At 39.3% G+C, this 17,823-nt stretch overlaps 1 protein-coding gene across 1 annotated transcript in view; it reads right to left on the bottom strand.

The window, feature by feature from the left end:
* Positions 1–17,823, bottom strand: part of LOC143849315 (oxidoreductase, zinc-binding dehydrogenase family protein) — a 62,364-nt gene that overhangs the window by 29,712 nt on the left and 14,829 nt on the right. The window contains exon 4 of the mRNA XM_077358301.1: positions 43–131. Within this exon, the coding sequence (XP_077214416.1) occupies positions 43–131 (89 nt within the window). The remainder of the gene's footprint in view (positions 1–42; positions 132–17,823) is intronic.

Raw genomic sequence — 17,823 nt, 5'->3', positions numbered from 1 at the left:
TTGAAAACAATAAGAAATCAAGAAAGTACAACAAAAAGTAACCTTGTTGGGCTATAAGAAATGTGGATTAGAAGCCGCTCGTCCATACCACTTTCATAAAATGGTGCTGCTTCTGCGACTCCTTTGACTGTCTGCAATAGAAAATCCATTTAATTAATAATATAATATTTATCAATGTATCTACTAAATACATAGAAAGGTTGGCCCAGTTCAAGATTTCCATAAAAAGAAAAAGCATAATTTACAAACTTGGATGAAAATCATAATTAAAACAATCAGAACAGCTGAATAGAAGAGTATCATTTGCTTTCTCAAATTACAAGACAAATAGAGTATTGGGTTGAATAGAAGAGTATCATTTGCTTTCCCAAATTACAAGACAGAGTATTGGTTGGAATCCACAGCCAAAAACTCATACTTGACTCAGAAATTGGTCATTCAATTTCCAAGTTCAAGTAGGCTGGTCAATTATAAACTTTGCTGATTTTATGAAAAATCAACCAACTCCGGCACAAAAATTTTTATACAACAGTTTTTTTTAAATAGTTAACAAGTTCAGCCAAGAAATAAGACCACAGATCAGGTGTTTGGGGCCTGGTGAAAAACAAGTTAAATTGGCCAAGCTTCAAGTCAGCCAACGAGTTTTTGAAAATTGGTTGGAATCTATGATTTGTGGAGATGGACACAAGTGTCGCATGTCGACACGGACACAGAGTGTCGGACACGGCAAACCCCCAAACTTTAGAAGCGGGGACATGGCTAGAAAGTGTATGTAATAATGATTTGTGGATATGGATTCGTGTGTCCAGTTTCGACATGGATACGAGTTGTCTAAATGAGGTAAACACAATATTCAATAAAAAAACAGAATGTCAGACTTGACACGGTACAAACGCATGTCCACACACCCACATTAAGTCTAACACTTCCAACAATAGAAGTAAAAGTGTCCAAAGGAATGTAGACACGTGTGGACACACGTGTCGTGTCAGACATAGCAGAACACCTGAGTCGGCAATAAATTCGAAGTGTCGGCCAAATCATAGGTTGGAATCTTTGTGCTTCATCCCTTCATTATATGTCTTTCAAACAGATGTTGGTCTTGTAACACCTAATAGCTTCATGACGAATGCACATAATGGTTTGAAATTTCCCCGAAATGACTGAAATTTTAACATTTCTTTCCTACCAAAACAAAATCTACATGATTCCCTTTCACGTCACTATTTCCCCAAAATTTTGATCGAAATTCTTAAAATTCGACTGAAATTCCAGAAATTGGTAAAATTCAACTGAAATTCCAGAAATTCGGCCGAGATGGTCGTGATGACAAAAAAATGAAAAAATTTATTATTTGCATTTGCATTTCATTTCATTAATGTAAAGAACGATATTTTGTAGGCAACATCATTAAAATGCACAACAAAGTAATCATATATTATGCATGGAATTTCAGATTGGCATGAAACCAATAATACCTCGTAACTCTATGTGGTATTGAGATAGAGCTGGGGTCCTTAGAGGGGAGACCAGTTATTATACTTACTTATACTTCATTACATTGTATTTCTTTATTGACTTTATTATTTTAGATATGCGCGACCATGCATGTCGATAGGTGTTCGATGTGATTAAGCCATTATAGATGGTTTTGTTGCTTATGTGATGGTACTAAGTATGTATTTCTTCTTATTCAAGCATTTCCCAAAGTTTTCATCATTTGCATATGTTTTTCTTAAATGATTAAAAAATGACATCATTTGCATATGTTTCCATGCGTTTCTGTGGTCTGCGTGAGATATTTGCGATTGGAAAGATTGGGTAGGGGAAGGATCTTCGAAGTTTTCCATCGAAATTCCCAACGAAATCGAAATATTTCCGTTTCCGTTCCAACTGGAACTGAAACCAAAATTTAAAACCTCGACTAAACCTATAGTGGTAACAGAAAAAAAAAAAAACAAATAAAACAATGTGCAGTTAACCTATGCTATTCCGGCGGATGTGATTGATTAATCAAAAGCACAGGCACTTCAATGCGGTCAGCCTTGTTCCTCTACAATTCCAACTTAGCTCATAGTGACACGATTGCATAGCAGTCAATCATATCTTTCTTTAAGAATTAGTACCAATTCTGCTTCTTTAATGTTCATGACCTGAGCATGGTTCATGTGTAATCTGAAACGTAAACTATAAAAGCAAAAAGGACGAGGCATCCATCATGAACTTTGCCATGGTATTCATCTATGATTGACTTGGTGAGTTTTCTATTTGACTATAGCAAGTCAAAGGAGTTTTTGAATGACTCAGTCGAGCCAAAATCACTAGGAGAGTTATAGTGAGATTGGAGCTCGACAAAAAAATGGAATTGAAGAGAAGAAGAGAAGAGTTTGGGCGAGAATATCGTGTGCGGGTATTGTGTGTAGAAAACCCTGTATAGGATGCATATGTTAAGAAGTGAAAAATAAAAAAAATAAAAGGTATGCCCTTGATAAATACAAGAGTTGGAGTTGTTGGAGGTTAAAATAGTTGAGGGTCCTCTCCTTCCAGGTGTACAACTTTTCAAAGAGAGATTATTTGTGAGGCAATAGTAGACTAATCCTTGACCCTGATACCATCCACTACCAGAGAATGAATTTGGTTATTATGTCTCCTAGCACTAGCGATGTTATAGAAGAAGGCAGCATTGTTATCTCCCTCTTTAAACAACCATGACCAAGATATCTATGACCACTTAAGCCCTTACTCAACTCAACTCAACTCAACTCAACAAAGCTTTTGTCCCAAACTAGTTGGGGTCGGCTAAATGAATCTTTTAGTCCCAAACTTCAGCCCTTCCTAAATAATAATTCGAATATAGTCTTCCTGAAGATTGAGCCTTTCTAAGGTCTCATCCGAGGTTAGTTGTCTATCTTCATTAATGCCATTAACCCTGTTGAGATTCTCTAGGATGAAATATTTCCACAGGTCCACTTCTCCAAATACTTCCCCAACCCAAGTTGAGTTTGGATTTCGTGAATCTAATCTTTTGTCCCAGTCTCACATTAACAAGCCCAGAACCCTAGCCCAACAAAGCCTAAGCTTCTCAATCAAAGAGGGTTCCTCTAGCCATACCAATTCAAAGCTGAAGCAGGGGCGACCCCCTGATCCCAGTTTAGAATCGAGAGGGAGGGGTAAGTGATCCAAAACCGGTTTGGGAAGAGCAATTTGGATAGCACCAAGAAACGTTGTATCCATGAACATTGACTATCTGATGATGTAGATAGTAGTCAAATAAGTAGCATATTTGCCCATTATGATTTATTTACATGTTATTTAGTTTCTAGGATTTTATTTTCCATGTTATTTAGATTTAGGATTTTTATTTACTTTCCATGAAATTTTATTTCAGTTGCCTACAAATACGCCTCATGTATTAGAGATTTTAAGTTTTGATGATTGATTGATTGATTGGCTCCTCCCCTCTACAGGATTTTCTTCTCCTCTTCCTCCTCTAAATCTTCCCTCTTCTCTTCTTCCCTTATTCTTCTTCTTTTTTTCTCCTCCTAATCTTCTCTTCTCTTCTTCTTCCCGCTTACTCCAATTTCTCTTCCCGGGCCTACATCACTATCACCCCCTGGAAATCGGTTGAAGGACTCATAGAAAGGCCTCACTAACCTAAAACGGTAGGACAAGAGGGTGAGAGGTGCAAACCAACTAAGGGGCAATTTGGGCCGCATACAACATGCACCCCATCAGGGCAAGCCCACAAAAGACAAGGTCTAGGCCCATTCAAAGGACTGACACGAAGTGGGCTCCTCCCTGCCTATAACGTCCCTGAATCCGAAGAAGCCTAGTTCCCACCTATAACCGACCTTCCGCTAGGTCCCTGATGCAGGAGCACCCCTTGGAAAGGCATTGGCCATACTTGACTCCTTAGGGTAGTATCCTTTTCACGCATTGGTAGTTGCATTAGTGGTTACTAAACCATTTTTCAAGAATAAGTGTCTTTACATGTTACTTTACAACTTCCAATTGTCATTAGTAGTTTTTTGTCCTTCCAGGTGTAGTTTAGGAAACACGAATTTGTAATGGCTACTATAAAAGCCCATTGGCTCTCATTTCATTGGAGAGACTTTGATATTGTAATGTTTGAAATTTAGGGGAAAATAAAAGTTTTCGTTTGGGAGGGAAAACTCTTGCAAAAGAGGGTTTCTTTGCAAGATACATTGAAGGAAGGAGATCCTTGGAGATTGAGCTTCAAGATCCTTCCACTCCACCATCGATACTTGCGTTTGCAAGGGAATTTCATTTCAATTTGTCAATTTAGCATATCCGTGCTGGATCGAAATTTCACCGTTGAAGAAAACCATCAAGAACACCAAAAGAGGAATCGAAGTGCTTGGATCGCCCGGAAATTGCAAGGCTTCAGAAATACGTCCAACTCTCATGATTTTGAACTGGTTCTCCTCTATCCAAGAAGGTAATTTCTTTCCGGAATCATTCTCAATTGGGAGCTGCATGAAAACCTAAAAGATACGAGCCGAATAATGCAAAAGTTCAATTAATGCTGCGCATGCTGTTTACCTAATTGAAAATAGCTCAACAATGCTTCAGATATGAATATTTTGAGTAAATCATACTCCGATCTGGAACTTTATGGTTGGAATAACAAAAGATTTCATTAAAAAATTTGTGAGCTTAATGGTGGTTTGTCTTCCTCAAAGCAATCTCTCCGATGAAAGCTTGATGTTGCATGTGTGATTTGGAAATTATGGCAATTTCGTGGATTTTCCATTAGAGTTCCGTCATTTTCTTTTGCATGTTAATAAATTCGGTGGCTTCTGATTATACACGGATAGTTAGAGGATTTATGCTGATAATTTGATCGAGAACAAGCTTCATTAGACCTAGTTCTTTGATTGTTTGTTCCTCTGCTTTTATCTTGAAATTTCCAAGCGCCAGATGTGTGAACTGTAGGTTTTGAGGTATTACTCAAAAGCTTGATCATCTTGACCTATTGTGTCCACATTTGCTGCTCATTGACACGATCTTTGTCATAATAGAAGAACCAAGTGATGGTATGCAAATAACAGAGTTACTTTGTTTGTGATGCTTGTGATGTTGATCGAGGACATCAAAGGTGTTTGAATTAAGCCCTCAAAGAGCAGATTCTCACAGTACTTTGTTTGTGATGCTTGTGATGTTGATCGAGGACATCAAAGGTGTTTGAATTAAGCCCTCAAAGAGCAGATTCTCACAGTTTGTTTGCATTTAGTCTTGTAAACAAGGTTAAACTCTTCTTGTATAATTCTTGCTAGTCATCAGTGCTCAAATTATCGTTCCACCTTATTGGATTGGCATTTAAACCAGAAACTTTAAGTGGAATGACCAACAGTTAATTGCATATGAACCTTGCATTTTGTGTGTTAATTCTTTTATCTCACATCTAGCATCTTTCCGCTAATTTACCCTGCATCAAAAGTGGTATCAGAGCTGGCCAGTGAAGCTTCTCAGCTTTGCTCATCCTGGAAACAGATTTTTGCAGGGTTATTTTGACAAAAACTCATTGTGTAGCTTGCTAGTGGCGGACATATTTTGTGTAGGCTGTTACACTTGTTTTGGACTGCTGTAGTTCAGATTTTGGTGATTGTTGGCTGTTATATTTGGCTTCAGACAGAGATTTCTACTTGTGGTTGGTTGTGTCTTTGAGCAGAGTTATTTTTGTGTGGACTGTTGGCATTGGTGATCGGCACACATCTCAGCTTGTTTGGGTTGTGCTGGACTCTTTGGGCTATTATATTTGTTTGGAGCTGTTTCGGATCAGATTCTTGGTCATTGTTGGCTACTATTGTGAGTGGACTTGCATTGATTGATATTGCTTTGGTATTTGCTTGTATGTGTCAGGGCATCTAGAAAAGGAAAAGAATCACAATTCATGGATTTCAAGATAGAGTCAAACGTTGCAAGTTTTTCAAGAGATGTTAAAGACATTTCAACGCATGAATCAGAATTTTGATAACTTATTTTTACAAGCAAACCAATCCCCTACCAAGAGCAAGCCAAAGTTTCAAGAAGGGGAGAGAAACAAACACAAACATGACAACCAAGGCCCAAGAGGTCATCTAAGTTGAAATCAAGGCCAAGAGTGGCTCAACCTTCTCCTCCACTATCATGGCCAAACAAGGTGACTTCTAAGCCTCATTCTAGAGTGGATTTTGATTCTACTTGCTTTGCAAACCATGAGTACAGCCAACACTTCAAGAAGACCATGCATGTGCAAAACAAAGAGGCCCAAGAGGATGAACATAAAGTGATTGATGAAGAGAACAGTCATAATCAAGTTAAATGCCAAGAACATGTCATTATTTTAGAGGTGGATACCAATGGCATTGAACTTGAGGACATTAGAGCTGATCATGTTGGACTAGACGTGGATTTCACTCCTAAAAAAATGGCAATTGGGCAACATGACAGCTCAGGGCAGCAAGTTCACTTGGAACTAGATAATGTCCAAGTTGTCTCCATGGTTGATTTTAGAGATAGAGATACCAAGCATGAAGAGCATGAAGAAGAGTTTGATGAGGAAAGTGGAAATGAAATTGAGAATGTTACATATTGAAGATGATAGTCATGTAGATGATGAGCCTGACATCCTAGTGCATGAGAAATTCCAAGAAGAGGCCACAAACTTTGACGTTTTGGAAGTGGCTGCAGAAAATGTTGAGCCTGATGATGCTATTGACTTGGAGATGAATCCTAGTCATGACAAAGATGTATTGAACAATTTGGGGCAGCAGGTGCATTTAGTACTTGAAGATGTCATTGAGGAAGTAGACTATTAAGACTGAGCAGATGAGCTTAGTGATTATGGCAGCGCAGTTGATGTACTTCCATTAGAAGACTACCATATAAATGAGGGTGACAATGAAGAGTTGGGAATGTTTCCAAGGCATGACATGGTTGATGAACAAGAAACTCCTATACTTGACATTTCCCAAACTAGTAGTGAGCTTGAAGAATTTGAGGATGCTTATGCTTATGAATACGTAGATGAAATTGAAAGAGAAGAACTTCAAGAAGAGGAAATCGGTCATGAAATGTGTGTAAGGGAGATCAAGGCAGCTGCAATTCCAAGCCTCGTGGTGTTTCAAAAGGAAGAAGAGACACTTTATAGCGAGTTCTATGAGGTGTACCCGGCGAAGCTGTTTCATAGGCAGGTTTATGAACATTTGCTTCTTTTGGGGGCAACATTCCATTAACACTATTGCAAGAGAAATTTTCAAAAGCAAAATAGATTGAAGACGTATGCTTACAGAGGAAGGAGTGCCAAGAATCAGGAATGGATCATCTTCATTTTTTATCCGGGCAGAACCACTCCCTTGGTGGGCCGATGGGAACTCGAGGACGAGTTCTTCAAAGAAAGGGAGTTCGATGCAGGAGCACCCCTTGGAAAGGCATTGGCCCTACTTGACTCCTGAGGGTAGTATCCTTTCCATGCATTGGTAGTTGCATTAGTGTTTACTAAACCATTTTTCTAGAATAAGTGTCTTTACATGTTACTTTACAATTTCTAATTGTCATGAATTTGAAATGGGTCCGTTTTGGTGGTTGAAATTTTCGATGTTTGGGGTATAGACTTCATGGGTCCGTTTCCTTCATCGTTTGGCTTTGAGTATATTCTTGTGGTGGTAGACTATGTGTCTAAAGGGATTGAGGCAGTGGCCACTAGAACCAATAATCACAAGGTGGTGATTAAGTTTGTGCAGAGCAATATTTTCAGTTGATTTGGAATTCCACGGGCCATCATCAGTGATGGTGGTTCTCATTTTAAGAACTGGAAATTTGAGATGTTACTGCAGAAATATTCAATTACTCATAAGGTGCCACCTTATCATCCGCAAACTAGTGGTCAACTTGAGGTGTCCAATAGGGAAATAAGGCGCATTTTGGAGAAAACAGTTAGGCTTGACAGGAATGATTGGTATTTGAGACTTGATGCATTGTGGGCCTATCGTACTGCCTATAAAACTCCTATTACCGATTGGTTTTTGGGAAAGCTTGCCATTTACCGGTTGAGTTAGAGCATCGTGCTCATTGGGCCATTAAAAAAATTAACTTTGACATGGCACAAGCGGGTTTCAATCACCGTCTCCAAATCACAGAGTTGGAAGAGATGCGCAATGAAGCGTATGAAAGCGCACGAATCTATAAGGCTAGGACCAAATCTTTTCATGACAAACACATTGTCCGCAAGTCTTTTGAGCCAAATCAGAAAGTGTTGCTTTTCAATTCTAAATTGCGTCTTTTTCCCGGTCACCTTCATTCTAGATGGGATGGACCGTTTGTGGTCACTCAAGTGTCTCCTCATGGTGCTATTGAGATTCAAGATCCTAAAACGAGGCACACTCTAAAGGTGAATGGGCAACGCTTGAAACCTTATGTGGATGGTCTCACGGATGGGCAAATAATTGAGTCGATTGATTTGATAGATCCAGTGTCTTGAGTGATTTGAGTTTTACTCCGTCTGGCTGAAGACAGTAAACTTAGCGCTTGTGGGAGGCAACCCACCATCTTACATTGTTCTTTTTCTTTGTAGTTTTTTTAGTTTTATTTCCAGGTGGGCGGTGCGCGTGGCGGCGGATTGCACATGAGGATAGTGCTCTGACTCACAAGGTTGTATTGTTCTTTCATATGGCTTTTATTTCTTCCTTCTATTTGTATTGTCATATAACGTTGTATTGGGGATAATGACATTTAGGTTGGGGGGGAGAATACTAAGAACGACTCTGAATTTTTGGCTGATCATGCTTAACTTTTTCACTTTTTAAGTTTATAACGTTGTCTTCAATAGTTGTAGCATGAGATTTAGAAGTGTATTGGTTCTGTTAACAGTTAGTTAAACCTGAAACACATTTATTCTTCTATTGTTTGTTAAGCGGTTTGCTTTATGCTTAAAATTCCCAGCTCTTGTGTATGTTAACGATGATTCAAATCTAGCTATGCAAGCCTTCTGTGAAAAAAAAAAAAAACTGAAACATGCAAGCACACAAGTTGCTATTTCCTTCTTAGTAACTGGGGCTCTTTGTCACCAACATTGAGTTTCGCGTAAAACGGATGGTTTTAGTTAGTAAAAAAATGTGAAAAAAAAAAATCTTTGATCCAGCTTTCGGTTGTAGCCTTTTTTGCTTGAGTAAGTAAGCCCGAGGGGTGCTTTACACTTAGTTCCTTAAAACCATCTAGTTTGAGAGTAATTGGCCTAAAGCTCGTTACAAGGGCCATCTAGAAAGCTTAAGAGGTCAAGGCATTGCACAGATTAAAGTAAAATAAAGAGAGAGAAAAGTGTGTCTTAGCTGCATGAGTTAAAATGAATGGGCGGTATAGTACTTGGGTATTATGGCATGCGCTTGAGATGAGTTGGATTGGAAGCATAAGTGGAGGTTGGCAGGCTGTAGGAGAATTTATTGTTCTTTGTTTAGCTTTTCGTTAATTTAGATCAACATTCTAAAGAATCTATGCTATAGATTGATTGATAGAATTTTATATACTTTTGAGTGTTTGAGTTGGGCTGATTGTTTGAGAGGAAGAGTAGTTCTTTTTGTGTTCTCTTTCACTCGAGGACGAGCAAAAGTGCAAGTTGGGGAGTGTTTGGGCCATAATTATTCATGAAAAGTGTTATTTAATTTACGATTTTAATTTAATATTTATGATTAAACTGATATCACTTTGTGAATTTTTATGATTGTAGTTGATCTTAAAAAAAGGAACTATCGTCCAAATCAAAAGCTTGCGATTTTAGTCGAATATCTTAGAAGCTGGGCAATGTAAATAAGGAACGGTTACTATTCCACATGTGAGAGGGGTGAAAGCAATGTTGCCATCTGGAGAACATGGCTGCATGTGGGGAGATCTTTTTCTAATTCTAGCTTGCTAATTCAAGGATGTTTTCCTTTTGTATTTGGTCTTTATTTATATATAGAATAAGAACTTTCTCTCTGCCAATATAAGAAAGAACGGACCAACCTTCTAGGGCTCTCTCATGCAACTTTGGATTGCTTCGCAAGCCACAGCTATTCTACCATTGTCCGTTCATTGCTCACTGACTACCACTGTCATTTGTCTCTGTCCACCATCCGTCGGCGCACCGCACTTCATGGGAGATCGTCGTCTCTACTGCGTCGCGTTGATTAACACCACAAGTGGCTAAGTTCTTATTGTCTTTAGGTGTCGATGAAACATTGATCCTTTAATTAAATTTCTGGTTTGTTACACTTGATTGCCTGATGTTTAGACTTCATTTTGTTGAATGAAATTTTATTGTTAAATTTAGTTTAGAGAATTTGTTTCTGTGATTCAGATCCTGTATTCAAGCAATGATTTATATGGTAGTTGTGATTGAACTGGTAATAATATATAACTGACCGAACTAAGCATGCTAAGTGTAGCGAAAAACAATAGTGATCGGCATGATAGATTATACTTAGGATAAATTACGATTATTTTTCTGTGGTGTCATTAGGCTAGTAGCTGCAATGAACCGAAGTGTGCGTGCCATAAATTAATTACTAGATCACTGTGGATTCAAAACCTGAAGAGAATTCTTTGCCACAACTTTTATTCCGTAATTATTTTCCATATTTTTCAATTACTTGCTTTCTGTTAATTTAATTTTTGGAACTCTAAATAGCATTGCATCTTAGCCTTCTAGTTCCCTGTGGATACAATCATGTTTTTACAGCTGTTCTAGTAGTAATAATTAGGTTTATAAATTTTATTTTTGATCTGATAACGACTCGATCAAATTTTGGCGCCGTTGCCGGGGAACTGAAGCACGGTTGCTTTGTTTGATTTAGTAGTTTCTTTCCTTTCTGTTCCATTGTGTTAGTTTTTTTTATGTTTTTTTATTCTAGTTTTAGTTGTAATTTTAAGTTCAATCTAATTTTTCTTTTTGTTGGTTTTTGCAGGCAACCAAGTGGGCGAAGCAAAAGAGATTTCAATGCATTGATCCGAGTAGCCGCACCATTGGTTGTAAGCTTTTCCTTTTTTTTTCTTTTTTCTTTTTTTAGCTTCGAGTTAGTAGATGCATGGTCATCGTTCGTGTCAATCTGAGTTAATTTATTTAGATCCTGAAATTGAAAGAACCTTAACTCTAATTCAGCAAAATAAAAAGATGGCAGAGGACAACCCGATAAGACGTCCTTTGAGTGAGCATTTTACTCCTTCGGCTTATACGTCGACCTCATGCATTGGGGTTCCTACTGTTCAGGCAGTCCAATATGAAATTAAGTCCAGTGTCATTCAGATGCTTCCATCTTTTTATGGACGTAATAATGAGGAACCATATAAGCACCTTGATGAATTCCTGGAGATATGCTCCACTGTAAAAATCAAGAATTTTTCGGATGATGCCCTGAAGTTGATTTTGTTCCCATTCTCTCTCAGGGATAAAGCCAAACAATGGCTCAGTTCCTTGGATGCGGTGGTTATCTCCACATGGGAAGAAATGCAACAGGAATTCCTTAAAAAATATATTCCCATAGATGGAACCAATCAGATTAGACGCGCCATCACTAGTCGCAAATTGATGGTGAGCAATTTCATGAGCTGGGAAAGACTCAAAGACCTTATCCGTATATGCCCCCATCACGCTGTGCCTAAATGGCAGTTAGTCCAATGTTTCTATGATGGACTGATTGACAGACATAGGCAGATGGTAGATGCCTCTTGTGGTGGGACGTTCATGCATAAAACCGAGGACAAGGCATGGAAATTATTTGAGACCCTTAGAGAAAATTCCTTACATCATGTCTCGGCCTCTAGAACTAAAAATTCCCTCACAGACCCCCAAAAGAAAGGCGGCATTTATGAGATAGGCCAATCGGTGGACATAAACACCAAGGTGGATATGCTATCTCAGAAGTTGGACCGATTACTGGCTGTAGGACAGAATTCCAGGCAACCAGCCTCATCTCAAAATTGCCAAGAGGTGTGTGCTCTTTGCGCCAGCCCTGCTCATTATATGAGCGATTGTCCTTCAGCTGTACAATTCCCTGAATTTGTTCAAGAGCACGTGCAAGCTGCACAAGGTTTCTCCAAACCGAGCAATGATCCATTTTCAAATACCTATAATCCGGGTTGGAGAAATCACCCAAACTTTGCATGGAAACAACCCAATGTCTCAAAATTTACCTTATATGCAAAAAATTTCCAATCAACAGAATGCCTATAGAGACACGCAGCAACCAATTCCTCCACCTCAACAAAATTCAGCATTTGAGGAAAAAGTGGTGCGCTCTTTGAATGGGTTGGAACTTAATATTCAGATCCTCCACTCACATACCCAATCCATCGCCAAGCTAGAAACCCAATTGGGCCAACTAGCGGATGCCATTGGTAGAAGAGAGGAAGGCAAACTACCGAGTCAAGCGGTAGGTAATCCGAATAGCCAGCCTAGCAACAAAGTGTTCCATGCGCAAGCCAAGGCAATCATGACTTTAAGGAATGACCGAGTGGTAGAAAACTCTGAAGAGAGTACTGAGAAAGAGTCTAGTGCAGTCACCAAGACTCAAGTTATCTAAGACTAGGAGAACAAACAAGTTGGTGAGAGCGAACCTGATTCCTACATGCCAAAAGCCCCTTTCCCCTAATGTTTGGAGTCTCCTTCATCTTCCTTGTTTGGGAAGAAGGGTGCCAAGATGGAAGAGATGTTAGAATTGTTGAAACAAGTTCAAATTAATTTGCCCCTTCTTGATGCAATCAAGCAAGTTCCAGCTTATGCTAAATTTTTGAAAGATTTATGCACACAAAAGCATAAGCTGAAAACCCAGGTTCAGAAAACAGTCCGAGCAAGTGAGTGTGGTACTATCAAATAAACTCCCCCCTAAACTTAAGGACCCTGGAGCTCCTCTTATATCATGTGTCATTGGAAACCTTTCCATTGAACGAGCACTCCTTGATCTAGGGCGAGCGTCAATCTGTTACCTAGCTCAGTTTGTGAACAATTTGGGTTTGGAGAGTTGAAGACCACAGAAGTTATTCTCCAACTTGCCGATCGGTCCATAAAGATACCAAGAGGTCTAATTGAGGATGTTTTGGTGAAAGTGGATGAGGTTTATTTTCCTGTTGATTTCCTAGTACTTGACATGGAAATGGCAAATAATGGGAAACAACGGCCGATTATCTTAGGACGTCCATTCCTGGCCACAGCCAATGCTTGCATAAATTGTAGGTCAGGTGCAATGAATATTTCCTTTGGAAATAAGAAGCTACGATTGAACATCTTCAATGCTTCCTTAGGACCTCAGCGTGAGGAGGAATGTTTTGCAGTGGATCTTATCGATGAAGTGGTGTCAGATCACACTTCCCAATTTTTAGCAGATGATCCATTGGGTGGAAGATTTCGATATTGAGGCATATACAGAGGAGGTGAACACATTGTTAGATTTCCCAACTCCCACATATAGGCCTCCATGCACTATCAAGTATGAGCCCCTGCCTACGCTGGCTGAAAATCCAAAACCTTGTTCTACTGAGTCACCGCCGGTTTTGGATTTGAAACCACTGCCAAATTCATTGAAGTATGCTTTCTTGGGGTCAAATGATACTTCACCTATCATCATTGCTTCTAGTTTGACATCTGACCAAGAAACCCAATTGTTGGGTGTTCTCAAGGATCATAAGGCCGCCATTGGGTGGTCGGTTGCGGATTTAAAAGGAATCAGCCCATCTATCTGCATGCATCGCATTTATTGTGAAGATGGTGCGAAGCCTTTCCGCGATACGCAAAGAAGATTGAATCCCAACATGCACGAGGTTGTTAAGAATGAGGTGGTGAAATGGTTAGATGCTTGTATTATTTATCCATCTCAGACAGTAAGTGGGTGAGTCCTACTCAAGTGGTGCCAAAGAAAGCTGGCATCACTGTGGTGGAGAATGATCAAAGTGACATGGTTCCTACTCGCACAACGACAGGTTGGCGAGTGTGCATTGATTATCGTAAGTTGAACACAGTCACCCGTAAGGATCACTTCCCTCTGCCCTTCATTGACCAAATTCTTGAGAAATTAGCAGGCCAAAGCCATTTTTGTTTCCTAGAGGGTTATTCCGGGTATAATCAAGTGCCTGTGTGCCCAGAAGACCAAGAGAAAACCACCTTCACATGCCCCTATGGTACATTCGCATTCCGACGGATGCCATTTGGACTATGTAATGCACCAGCTACTTTCCAAAGGTGCATGATGGCTACCTTTTCTGACATGGTGGGGCAATTTTTTGAAGTCTTCATCGATGATTTCTCAGTCTTTGCGTCGTACTTTGATGATTGTCTCCAAAAATTGTCTAAGGTTATGAAACGTTGCATGGACACTAATCTTATATTAAGTTGGGAGAAGAGCCATTTTATGGTTCAACAGGGGATTGTTCTTGGCCACATTGTGTCTCAACGGGGGATAGAGGTTGACAAAGCCAAGGTTGATCAGATTTCAAAACTCCCACCTATTTCAGTCCGTCAAGTCCGTTCTTTTTTAGGTCATGCGGGCTTCTGTAGGCGTTTCATCAAAGACTTCAGCACTATTTAGACCCTTGTGCAATTTGCTTGCCAAGGATGCACCCTTTGTCTTTAATGATGCATGCCTTAAAGCCTTCAATACTCTCAGAACCTCTTTGACTGAAGCACCCATGATGCAACCACCTGAATGGTCTCTTCCATTTGAGATTATATGTGACACCTCCGACTATGCAGTTGGAACAGTGTTGGGACAAAGAGTGAACAATAATCCCATTGTCATTTATTATGCTAGCAAAACATACTCAGAAGCTCAACTTAATTACACTACCACTGAGAAAGAATTGTTAGCTGTGGTGTTCGCTCGTGATAAATTCCAGTCATATCTTTTAGGATCCAAGGTTGTGGCATATTACTAATCATGCCGCTCTTAGGCATTTGCTTGCCAAGAAAGATACCGAACCTAGATTGATTAGTTGGATTCTCTTGCTACAGGAATTTGAACTGGAAATTCGGGATAAAAAAATGTTCTGAAAATGTGGTAGCAGATCATCTATCTAGGATCCTAATTGAGCCCCCTACCGCCACCGAGTCGATTAGAGAGTCTTTCCTTTGTAAACAGTGATTCATTGTTTCTCATAACCATACTCCTTGGTTTGCGTATGTTGTGAACTATTTGGCCATTGGAAAGATTCCTGTTCGTTTGTCTAAGCAAGAAAAATACCGTTTCTTTTCACAGCTTAAGTTCTATTTTTGGGAGGACCCGGAATTATTCAAGTATTGTCCGACCAAGTCATACGTCATTGTGTCCCAGAGAGTGAATTTGGTAGTATCCTTACTTTTTGTCACACTTGCTTGTGGGGGACATTTCAGTGGCAAGAAAATCGCCGCTAAAGTGTTGCAAAGCGGTTTCTATTGGCCAACTCTTTTTAAGGATGCACATGAGTTTTGTCACAACTGTGTCCAATGTCAAAAAGTAGGAAACATGTCTCAAAGGGATATGATGCCTCTATATCCCGTTTTGGTGGTTGAAATTTTCAATGTTTGGGGTATTGACTTCATGGATCTGTTTCCTTCAACGTTTGGCTTTGAGTATATTCTTGTGGCTGTAGACTATGTGTCTAAATGGGTTGAGGCAGTGGCCACTAGAACCAATGATCACAAGGTGGTGATTAAGTTTGTGCAGAGCAATATTTTCAGTCGATTTGGAATTCCATGGGCCATCATCAGTAATGGTGGTTCTCATTTTAAGAACTGGAAATTTGAGATGTTACTGCGGAAATATTCAATTACTCATAAGGTGGCAACACCTTATCATCCGCAAACTAGTGGTCAACTTGAGGTGTCCAATAGCGAAATAAAGCGCATTTTGGAGAAAACAGTTAGGCTTGACAGGAAAGATTGGTCTTTGAGACTTGATGCATTGTGGGCCTATCGTACTGCCTATAAAACTCCTATTGTCATGTCTCCTTACCGATTGGTTTTTGGGAAAGCTTGACATTTACCGATTGAGTTAGAGCATCGTGCTTATTGGGCTACTAAAAAATTTAACTTTGACATGGCACAAGCGGGTTCCAATCGCCGTCTCCAAATCACAGAGTTGGAAGAGATGTGCAACGAGCGTATGAAAGTGCACGAATCTATAAGGCTAGGACCAAAGCTTTTCATGACAAAAACATTGTCCACAAGTCTTTTGAGCCAAATCAGAAAGTGTGGCTTTTCAATTCTAAATTGCGTCTTTTTCCCGTTAAACTTCGTTCTAGATGAGATGGACCGTTTGTGGTCACTCAGGTGTCTCCTCATGGTGCTATTGAGATTCAAGATCCTAAAACAGGGCACACTCTAAAGGTGAATGGGCAACGCTTGAAACCTGGCCTTATGGAAATAAATGGTGGGATCAATTCTTTAAGACGAGAGTTTGTTTAATAACATACTGTTATGCCTATTAATTTTAAGATTAAAGTCATGCTTTTAAAACAAACTTTTATGGGTATTAAGTTTGTTGAAGATGATAAACGTGACTTGAAAAAAAAGAAGGGTAATTAAGAGATAGGGATGGAGAGAGACGCAATGTGGAGTCTCTCACCCCTCTCCCAGACTCTATAAATAGAGCCTATGTGGATGGTCTCACGGATGGGCAAATAATTGAGTCGATTGATTTGATAGATTCAGTGTCTTAAGTGCTTTGAGTTTTACTCCGTCTGGCTGAAGACAGTAAACTTAGCGCTTGTGGGAGGCAACCCACCATCTTACATTGTTCTTTTTCTTTGTAGTCTTTTTAGTTTTATTTCCAGGTGGGCGGTGCGTGTGGCGGCGGATTGCACATGAGGATAGCGCTCTGACTCACAAGGTTGTATTGTTCTTTCATATGGCTTTTATTTCTTCCTTCTGTTTGTATTGTCATATTCTTTTGCATTCCATTGGGGATAATGACATTTAGGTTGGGGGGGAGAATACTAAGAACGACTCTGAATTTTTGGCTAATCATGCTTAACTTTTTCACTTTTAAAGTTTATAACGTTGTCTTCAATCGTTGTAGCATGAGATTTAGAAGTCTATTGGTTCTGTTAAGAACACATTTATTCTTCTATTGTTTGTTAAGCGGTCTGCTTTATGCTTAAAATTCCCAGCTCGTGTATGTTAATGATGATTCAAGTCTAGCTATGCAAGCCTTGTGTGAAAAAAAAAAAAAAAAACAGAAGCATGCAAGCACACAAGTTGCTATTTCCTTCTTAGTAACTAGGGCTCTTTGTCACCAACATTGAGTTTCGCGTAAAACGGATGATTTTAGTTAGTAAAAAAATGTGAAAAAAAAAAATCTTTGATCCAGTTTTCGGCTGTAGCCTTTTTTGCTCGAGTAAGCAAGCCCAAGGGGTGTTTTCATCTGGTTTGAGAGTAATTGGCCTAAAGCTCGTTACAAGGGCCATCTAAAAAGCTTAAGAGGTCAAGGCATTGCACGGATTAAAGTAAAAAAAAGAGAGATAAAAGTGTCTTAGCTACATGAGTTAAAATGAATGGGCGGTATAGTACTTGGGTATTCTCACATGCGCTTGAGATGAGTTGGATTGGAAGAATAGGTGGAGGTTGGCAGGCTGTAGGAGAATTTATTGTTCTTTGTTTAGCTCTTAGTTAATTTAGATCAGCAATCTAAAGAATCTATGCTATGGATTGATTGATATAATTTTATATACTTTTGAGTGTTTGAGTTGGGCTGATTGTTTGAGAGGAAGAGTAGTTCTTTTTGTGTTCTCTTTCACTCGAGGACGAGCAAAAGTGCAAGTTGGGGAGTGTTTGGGACATAATTATTATGAAAAGTGTTATTTAATTTACGATTTTAATTTAAT

This window comes from Tasmannia lanceolata, unplaced genomic scaffold, assembly GCF_043159265.1.
Source record: "Tasmannia lanceolata isolate RefF3 unplaced genomic scaffold, GAP_Taslan_0.1 ptg000018l, whole genome shotgun sequence".
NCBI lineage: Eukaryota > Viridiplantae > Streptophyta > Magnoliopsida > Canellales > Winteraceae > Tasmannia > Tasmannia lanceolata.
This window is presented reverse-complemented; position numbering and strand designations above follow the sequence as displayed.